We start from the raw sequence: 10,437 nt of genomic DNA, 5'->3' as shown, positions 1-10,437 counted from the left end.
AAATGATTTGGAGGAAAGTATAGGTGGTCTGATTAGCAAGTTTGCAGACGACACTAAGATTGGTGGAGTAGCAGATAGTGAAGGGGACTGTCAGAGAATACAGCAGAATATAGATAGATTGGAGAGTTGGGCAGAGAAATGGCAGATGGAGTTCAATCAGGGCAAATGCGAGGTGATGCATTTTGGAAGATCCAATTTAATGGTCAACTATACAGTAAATGGAAAAGTCCTGGGGAAAATTGATGTACAGAGAGATTTGGGTGTTCAGGTCCATTGTTCCCTGAAGGTGGCAACGCAGGTCAATAGAGTGGTCATGCTTTCCTTCATCGGACGGGGTATTGAGTACAAGGGTTGGCAGGTCATGTTACAGTTGTATAAGACTTTGGTTCGGCCACATTTGGAATACTGCGTGCAGTTCTGGTCGCCACATTACCTAAAGGATGTAGATGCTTTGGAGAGGGTGCAGAGGAGGTTCACCAGGATGTTGCCTGGTATGGAGGGCGCTAGCTATGAAGAGTGGTTGAGTAGATTAGGATTATTTTCATTAGAAAGACGGAGGTTGAGGGGGGACCTGATTGAGGTGTACAAAATCATGAGAGGTATAGACAGGGTGGATAGCAAGAAGCTTTTCCCAGAGTGGGGGATTCAATTACTAGGGGTCACGAGTTCAAAGTGAGAGGGGAAAAGTTTAGGGGGGATATGCGTGGAAAGTTCTTTACGCAGAGGGTGGTGGGTGCCTGGAACGCGTTGCCAGTGGAGGTGGTAGACGCAGGCTCGATAGCGTCTTTTAAGATGTATCTAGACAGATACATGAATGGGCAGGAAGCAAAGAGATACAGACCCTTAGAAAATAGGCGACATGTTTAGATAGAGGATCTGGATCGGCGCAGGCTTGGAGGGCCGAAGGGCCTGTTCCTGTGCTGTAATTTTCTTTGTTCTTTGTTCTTTGTTCATACTGGACTAGAGCTCGCGAGAACCTGGCAATCTTTATCTACTCCCATGATTATTTTTATTGCGTGAGTCTTGGGCAGTGAGGCCTAGCATTTCTGATTGATGTTATTTTAATGTTGGCAACTGGGAAATCTAGCTTTTATTTGTCTATGGGAAGTGGACATTGCTGGCTAGGCCAGCAGTTATTACCCATCCTAATTGCCCTTGAGAAGGTGCTGGTGAGCCATCTTCTTTAATCACTGCAGTCCATGTGGGGTAGGTACACTCACAGTGCTGTTAGGAAGGCAGTTACAGGATTTTGACCCAGCGACAGTGAAGGAATGGCGATATAGTTCCAAGTCAGGATGGTGTGTGGCTTGGAGGGGAACTTGCAGGTGGTGGTGTTCCCATGCAACCACTGCTGTTGCTCTTCGAGGTGGTAGAGGTTGCAGGTTTGGAAGATGCTGTCGAAGGAGTGTTGGTAGGCTATTCAACTGCAGTGGGGAAATGAGCAGAGCCCAACCCTGTTCTCAGCCCAACTCCAAGCACATGCTCTTTCTAGATGATCACTGGGCAGCAATCAAGAGCAGAACCCTGGATGGTTTTCCCATCCTAAGTTTGTTGAGGTCAATATAGTGATGACTGCTTTCCCGTGCTGAACTCAGTTAACGAACACAAAGTGGACATGAAACTATGTGTCTCAGTACCACAACATAACTTGTACCTACTTGCTAAGACATCAGGGCAGCTGCTCCTCTTTCTGAACAATGGTTTATTATTCACAGAAAAGAATGCATACACTTGAATTATCGCTTACAGTTTGCATGACACTTACAGGAGAATACAATTCAGTTCAGCACACATTAGGAACCTTGTGCTTTGGGAGGGTCAGAGTGTAGGGGTCATTTGGTGATGCCTCTCAGGTTTAGCTGAGGCAGGGAGGTTTTGAAGGTACTTTCAGAAAAGAAAGAGATCTCACAGGGCTGAGTTGTTGCTCTATGTGAGAGGCCTAATCAAATAGAAGGAAACACTCATTAGCTTGTGGCCACATTCCAAGATGGTTCCCTTTACCTTTGAAGCTTTCTGCATGTGTGCATGGGATGTCTGAGTTGCGGAAACCTTCAGAAAAAACTAACTGATGCTATTCACAATATATATTAATGATTTAGATGAGGGAACTAAATGTAATATCTCCAAATTTGCAGATGACACAAAACTGGGTGGGATGGTAAGTTGCGAGGAGGATATAGAAAGGCTTCAGGATGATTTGGACAAGTTGAGTGAGTGGGCTAATGCATGGCAGATGCAGTATAATACGGATAAATGTGAGGTTATCCACTTTGGTAGCAAAAACAGGAAGGCAGATTATCTGAACAGCTATAAACTGAGAGCGGAATATGCAACGAGGCCTGGGTGTTCTCGGACACCAGTCACTGAAGGTAAGCATGCAGGTGTAACAGGCGGTAAAAAGGGCAAATGGCATGTTGGCCTTCATAGCGAGAGGATTCGAGTACAGCAGCAGGGATGTCTTGCTGCAATTATACAGGGCCATGGTGAGGCCACACCTGGAATATTGAAGAAGTGTCACTGACCCGAAACGTTAACTCTGCTTCTCTTTCCACAGATGCTGCCAGACCTGCTGAGTGATTCCAGCATTTCTTGTTTTTGTTTCAGATTTCCAGCATCCGCAGTATTTTGCTTTTATTATCCTGGAATATTGTGTGCAGTTTTGGTCTCCTTATCTGAGGAAGGATGTTCTTGCTATAGAGGGAGTGCAGCAAAGGTTTACCAGACTGATTCCTGGGATGGCGGGACTGACGTATGACGAACGATTGAGTCAGTTAGGATTATATTCGCTGGAGTTCAGAAGAGTGAGGGGGGATCCCAAAGAAACCTATAAAATTCTAACAGGACTTGACAGGGTAGATACAGGAAGGATGTTCCCGATGGTAGGGGAGTCCAGAACCAGGGTCATAGTCTAAGGATACAGGGTAAACCTTTCAGGACTGAGATGAGCAGAAATTTCTTCACCCAGAGAGTGGTGAGCCTGGGGAATTCATTACCAGAGAAAGCAGTTGAGGCCAAAACATTGTATGTTTTCAAGAAGGAGTTAGATATAGCTCTTGGGGTGAAAGGAATCAAAGGATATGGGGGAAAGCGGGAACAGGTTACTGAGTTGGATGATCAGCCATGATCATAATGAATGGCGGAGCAGGCTCAAAGGGCCGAATGGCCTACTCCTGCTCCTATTTTCTATGTTTCTACTATGAACAGAGTCGATAAGTTACTTTACCCACTCTGACTGGTATATGTCTCACAGGCTTCACCCACATTCTTGCTGTGGGGTCAATCGCACATTGCCATGGGAATGCGTCTATTTTGTGACTAGCAGTGACAGTTATATTGTCTGATGGGTGAACAAACCAAGGCAGCTCTTTTCCCAATGAGTGAGCCTGATAACCTGGATTGCATGGATTGTCAATCCCACTTTCTGTTCCATGGCATCCTAGAGTATTCCCCACTGTGGCTGAATCTGGTGGTTTGACTGGAACTTGCGTTTTTCTGACCATAGCCCTTCCCACAATCATCCCCAAGGTAATTGTGCAGCGTTTGTGGGATGCGGTCTACTCAAGGCACCGCCTTGAACCGGCACTCTCACATTCTGCTGCCAGGAGCAATCATAAAGGTTTGATTCCATACTTGTGTCCATTCCTCCTCTGCTTTCTGACATCTCAGGTCTTGTTCTCAGGCTCCCTTCAATGATTCTGTGTTGCCTTTTGAATTCATTTTTATTTCAAATTCTTTGCAGACACTAGCCTGAGTGCCTGCTGCCACCGCACAATGACATTACAGTCAATTAATAGTCAATGCAATAACAAAAAGCTGCAATATATCAAAATTCAACAAAGTTGAAAGGGGGTGTTGAGTGAAAATGTATACCACCTAAATTCTTCAAATGAACTCTGGACTTGACAAACGCTCACAAATGACGTTAAAAGCAAAGAAATTATGCTACACTTTTGAAACTCACTGGTTAGGCCAAAGCTGGAGTACTGCGCCCAATTCTGGGCACAATAATTTAGGAAGGATGTCAAGGCTTTGGAGAGGGTGCAGAGGAGTTTTATTAGAATGGTACCAGGGACGAGGGACTTCATGTATACGAAGAGACTGGAGAAGGTGGGATTGTTCTTCCTAGAGCAGAAAAGGTTAAGGGAATATTTAATAGAAATGTTCAAAATTATGAGGAGTTTTGATACAGTTAATAGGGAGAAACTATTTCCAGTGACAGAAGGGTTGATAACCAATTTAAGATAACTGACAAAAGAGCCAGAGGTGAGATGTGGAGAATTTTTTTATATAGCAAGTCGCGATGATCTGGATTGTACTGCCTGAAAAAGTGGTGGAAGCAGATTCAATAGCAACTTTCAAAAGGCAATTGGATACATACTTGAACGGGAAAAAATGCAGGACCATGGAGAAAAAGCAGGGAAGTGGGTCATAGGCATGATGAGCTGAATGGCCTCCTTCTGTACAGTAAGATTCTAAGATGGCATTTTTTCTGAGTGATTGGAAGTGGGTAGTAGTGTTACACAGGGCTCTGTTCTGGGACCACTTCTGTCCACTGTGTACATTAATGATTTGGATTTAGGGCTAAAGGGAGCGGTGTTTAAATTTGCAGACAATAATAAATTTCGAGACATAGTAAATAATTGCGAGAACCAAAGGAAACTGCAAGGGATATTGATATAGTGGCAGAGTGGGCAAAAAAAAATGGTGGATGGAATTCAATGTCAGGTACATTTTTGTTAAAAAAAATGCTGATACTTTGAATCGCAGAAATCCAGAAGATGTGGAAGAACAGGATTTGGCAGTCCAGCTTCACACAACATGGAATGAGGCACCTCAAATCAATAAAATCATTCAAAAAAAGGAAATTGAATCCCAGGGTTTATGGCAAGAGGTAGAGAATATAAAGGTCAAGATGTATTGGTGAATCTATATAAAATCTTAGTAGGACTACGATTTGACTACTGTGTACAGTCTTATACAGGATGTTAATTAGCATGTAGCTGGGGTACATGTGTCCCATGGGTGCTGATGGTCTGACCCCACCATAAAGGGTAGCTGGGGCTTTTTTGCCTCAGTTGCAGCCCACCTAGGAGAAGGTACTTCCTAAGATAAAAACTGTGAGGAAAACAATGGGAAGGCATCTCAGCTACTCTTCTATTGTAAGTGGCTCAAGAATCTCATGGGTGAGACTTGAGTTATGACATTTCCTAGGGCAGACCACAATGGGTGGACACAAAAAGTTTAGGACAGAGAGCAGGAGAAGCGTTTCCTTTACACAACATGATGTGAGACTATCAGAGTTAGTGATTGAAGCAGAGATCACGCCAACATTTGAGAATAGGTTAGATAAGTGGTTGAAAGGAAGGAAATAGAGGGATATGAGAATAGGGTGCGTACGCAGAGGATCAGCACCAAGATGGACTGTTTCCATGTTCTCATTTGTATTTAATTCTATGTCTCACAGCTAGAGGCACGAGAAAAGTCTTTTCACCCTTTGATTCAGGGAACGATTATGACATGAGGAATTAAAGTGAAGATAACATTTGTTTCCAATCTTCTTCATATATATTATCACTGTCTTCTGTCATTTTCAAGGCAGGCCTCTGGTTTTACCTCACATTAACGACAATACATTTAGAAGAGCAGACCAGAGAAAGAAAGCTCAGTATTGCTACTATTGAAATGTTTGAATATTAGTTTGTGGGACTGAGTTCGGCACTCGTTTGACACTCTAGTACCAAGGTTTGATTCCAATCCAGAGCAAGACAATGACACTCTCTTCCAAACCCTAACTGTAAGAGTTCCACATCAACTGAGTTGACCAATCTCAACTCAGTGGCTGGAGCCCAGCACGAAAATGCCCATGAATAAAACAATAATTGATATTATAGTTGCAATCACTAAGAGGCCATAAGGATGGCTAGAAGGGGAAGTCAAAGAATTCACAACAAAGCAGTTGAGGGGGCAGGGGTACACTTCTGAAAATAAAGTTGACGTAAAGCCGAGGTCTGTAGCTGACCTGCACTGCACTCAACCAACATTTTATTTTGTTTTTTAAATTTTTACTTGTCTGTCTAAATCCTGAGTTTACTGTGCACTTGCAGGATCCCACAATATTAACTCAGCGCTCTTTGCCTTATCAATGCTCCTCCCTGGGCTGAAGACTGGATAGAGAGTATCAGTGAACGAGTCAATGAATGTGTGCAGAAGTGTCATGTTGTCCGCATCATAAAATGTCAACTGCCCACTTTCGTAATCTAAGAACACCCCGAGCCTCTGCAATTGGGATACTTTCAGAGTCACGGAGACATTATCGTGCCATGCCAGGTACTGTGGCCTCTGAAAGGTCAGCAACCAGGCCAATGGGCTATTTGCAAGACTGTTGTTGTCACCCCTGGGTACAGATTGGTAAACAGCCCCTACGCTCCAGTCGGATTGTTCTTGTACTGTCACCTCCCAGTAGTGCTTTCCTGCTGAAAACCCCTCCGAGCCCAATACGTTAGCCGTGTGAGTAAATTGCTTTGGCGATGACAGAACATCATGAGCATTTCTGCTGAACGCAACCGTTTTCCTGTCATCAGAAATTTCCAGTGCGCTGTGGGCAGTTTCCACGTCCAAAGTGATGTTTCTAGCCCCTATGATTGGAGAAAACAATACTGGTGAGGATTAGATGAACAAAAAAGCAAATGATCCCATGATTTCCTCTCATCTCTGAGTCAGCAGGTCGTGGATTCGAGGTCCACTCTAGAGACTTGAGCACAAAATCTAGGCTGACCCTCCAGTGCAGTACTGAGGAAGTACTGCCTTGTTTCAGATCAGGTATTAAACTGAGGCCCCATATGCTCTCTCAGGTGGATGTAAAAAAAAATTCTCCTCTGTGTCCTGACCAATATTCATTCATCAACCAACATCACTAAGAACAGATCATCTGGTCATTACTTCATTTCACTTCATTTCAACTCAAGGTAACCTATGTGTAGGGGTGGAAGATATTGGTATGGTTCTGAATAATTTGCGTCTGTCTTCACAAAAGAGGGGGATGATGCAGATATTGTAGTTAAGGAGGAGGAGTATGAAGTATTGGATGTGATAAACATAGGGAGAGAGGAAGTATTGATGGGATTAGCATCCTTAAAAGTTGATAAACCATCAGGGACGGGTAAAATGTACCCTAGGCTCCCTCGAGCAGTATAGAGGATGTAGGAGTACAATTAAGAAGGAAATTCGGAGGGCGAAAAGGAGCCATGAGATTTCCCTGGCAGATAAGATAAAGGGGAATCCTAAAAGATTCTATAAGTATATTAAGAGTAAAAGGGTAGCTAGGGAGAGAGTAGGTCCCCTTAAGGATCAGTGTGGTAATCTATGTGTGGAGCCACGGGAAATAGGCTAGGTCTTAAATGAATACTTCTCATCTGTATTTACCGTGGAGAAGGTCATGGAAGCTAGTGAGTTCAAGGGAGGGAACAGCGATATCCTGGAGCATATCAACATTACAAAGGAGGACGTGTTGGAGGTTTTGTAGTGCATTAAGGTGGATAAATCCCCAGGGCCTGACCAGGTGTAACCTAGGATGCTATGAGAAGCAAGGGAGGAGTTTTCTGGGGCCCTGGCAGAGATTTTTGTATCATGGTTAGCCACAGGTGAGGTACGTAGCGCATTAAGGTGGATAAATCCCCAGGGCCTGACCAGGTGTAACTTAGGATGCTATGAGAAGCAAGGGAGGAGTTTTTTGGGGCCCTGGCAGAGATTTTTGTATCATGGTTAACCACAGGTGAGGTACTGGAAGACTGGAGGATAGCTAATGTTGTGCCTTTATTTAAGAAGGGCAGCAGGGATAAGCCAGGGAACTACAGGCTGGTGAGCCTTACAGTGGTGGGAAAGTTATAGGAAGGGATTCTGAGAGACAGGATTTATATGCATATGGAAAGGCATGGTCTGATTAGTGATAGTCAACATGGTTTTGTGCGTGGGAAATCATGTCTTCACGAATTTGACTCAGTTATTCGAGGAGGTGACCAAGAGGATTGATGAGGGTAGGGCGATGGACGTTGTCTACATGGACTTAAGAAAGGCCTTTGACAAGGTCCCGCATGGTAGGCTGATCCAGAAGGTTCGAACATATGGGATCCAGGGTGAGCTAGCAAATTGGATACAAAATTGGCTTGGTGATAGGAGGCAGAGGGTGGTAGTGGAGGGTTGTTTTTCAGATTGGAGGCCAGTGACCAGTAGTGTGCCGTGGGGATTGGTGCTGTTGTTGCTCTGTTGTTTATCATATATATTAATGACTTGGATGTGAATGTAAGGGGCAAGATTGGTAAGTTTGCAGATGACACCAAAATTGGTGGTATAGTGGACAGTGAAGAAGGTTGTCTAAGGTTACAACAGGATATAGATCAACTGGGAAAGTGGGCAAGGGATTGGCAAATGGAATTTAACGCAGACAAGTGCGAAGTGATGCATTTTGGGAAGTTAAATCAGGGCAGGACATATACAGTGAATGGCAGGGCCCTGGGGAGTGTTGTTGAGCAGCGAGACCTTGGGGTGCAAGTACATAGTTCCCTGAAAGTGGCAACACAGGTAGACAGGGTGGTGAAGAAGACGTATGGCATGCTTGCCTTCATCAGCCGAGGCATTGAGTACAAGAGTTGGGACGTCATGTTACAGTTGTACATAATGTTGGTTAGGCCGCATTTGGAGTACTGTGTGCAGTTATGGTCGCTGCACTGCAGGAAAGATGTGATTAAGCTAGAGAGGGTGCCGAAAAGATTCACAAGGATGTTGCCTGGTTTGGAGGGCTTGCGTTATAAAGAGAGATTGGATAGGCTGGGTCTGTTTTCCCTGGAGCGAAGGAGGCTGAGAGGGGACATGATAGAGGTATATAAAATTATGAGAGGCATAGATAGGGTAGATAGCCAGAGTCTGTTTCCCATGGTAGGGGTGACTAAAACTAGAGGGCATAGATTTAAGGTGAGAGGGAGGAGGTTTAAAGGGGATCAAAGGAGTAAATTTTTCACACAAAGAATAGTGGGTATCTGGAATGAGCTGCCTGAGGAGGTGGTGGAGGCAGGCACAGTAGCAACATTTAAGAGGCATCTGGACAGGTACTTGAATGAGCAAGGCATAGAGGGATATGGAATTAATGCAGGCAGGTGGGATTAGTATTGATAGGCATTATGGTCAGCATGGATGCGGTGGGCTGTATGACTCTATGAAAAGAAGCAAGAGAGGAAATAGCAGAAGGTCTGACCATCATTTTTACTGGATACAGGTGCAGTGCCGGAGGACTGGAGAACTGCTAACATTGTACCTCTGTTTAAGAAGGGAGTGAAGGATAGACCGAATAATTACAGGCCAGTCAATCTAACCTCAGTAGTGGGCAAATTATTGGAACCTATTCTGAGAGAGAGGATAAACTGTCACTTAGAAAGGCACAGGTTAATCAAGGATAGTCAGCATGGATTTGTTAAGGGAAGATCTTGTTCGACATACTTGATTTTTTTTGAAGAAGTAACAAGGAAGATAGATGAGGGTAATGCAGTTAATGTGGTCTACATGGATTTTAGCAAGGTCCCACATGGCAGACTGGTTAAAAAAATAAAATCCCATGGGATCCAGGGAAATGCAGCAAGGTGGATACAAAATTGGCTCAGTGGCAGGAAACAAAGTGTAATTGTTGACTGGTGTTTTGGCGACTGGAGGGCTGTTTCCAGTGGTGTTCTGCAGGGCTCAATACTGGGTCCCCTGCTTTTTGTGGTGTATATTAACAATTTGGATGTAAATGTAGGGGGCATGATCAAGAAGTCTGCAGATGACACAAAGATTGGCCGTGTGGTAGATAGCGAGGAGGATAGCTGTAGGCTGCAGGAAGATATTGATGGTCTGGTCAGATGGGCAGAAAAGTGGTAAATTGAATTCAACCTGGAGAAGTGTGAGGTGATGCATTTGGGGAGGTCAAACAAGGCAAAGGAATACACGATTAATGGGAAAATACTGAGAAGTGTAGAGGAAGTGAGGGATCTTGGAATGAATGTCCACAGATCCCTGAAGGTAGCAGGACAGGTCGATAAGGTGGTTAAGAAGGCACATGGAATCCTTTCCTTTATTAGCCAAGTTATAGAATATAAGAGCAGGGAGGTTACGCTGGAACTGTATAACTCATTGGTTAGGCCACAACTTGAGTACTGTGTGCAGTTCTGGTAACCTCATTACAGAAAGGATGTAATTGCACTGGAGAGGGTACAGAGGAGATTTACAAGGGTGTTGCCAGAAAAATTGCAGCTATGAGGAAAGATTGGATAGGCTGGTGTTGTTCTCCTTGGAACAGAGAAGGCTGAGGGGAGATCTGATTGAAAATTTTTAGGTGCCTGGATAGAGTGGAGGTGAACGGTCTATTCACCTTAGCAGAGAGGTCAGTGACGAGAGGGCCTAGATTTAAAG

General features: G+C 44.2%; 1 protein-coding gene across 1 annotated transcript in view; it reads right to left on the bottom strand.

Moving 5' to 3' along the window:
- Positions 1 to 6,087: 6,087 nt before the first annotated feature.
- LOC137376078 (E3 ubiquitin-protein ligase TRIM39-like) overlaps positions 6,088 to 10,437 on the bottom strand; it is an 86,538-nt gene continuing 82,188 nt past the window's right edge. The window contains exon 5 of the mRNA XM_068044505.1: positions 6,088 to 6,635. Coding sequence (XP_067900606.1) covers positions 6,088 to 6,635 — 548 coding nt within the window. The remainder of the gene's footprint in view (positions 6,636 to 10,437) is intronic.

This window comes from Heterodontus francisci, chromosome 1 (genome assembly GCF_036365525.1).
Source record: "Heterodontus francisci isolate sHetFra1 chromosome 1, sHetFra1.hap1, whole genome shotgun sequence".
NCBI classification, from domain to species: domain Eukaryota; kingdom Metazoa; phylum Chordata; class Chondrichthyes; order Heterodontiformes; family Heterodontidae; genus Heterodontus; species Heterodontus francisci.
This window is presented reverse-complemented; position numbering and strand designations above follow the sequence as displayed.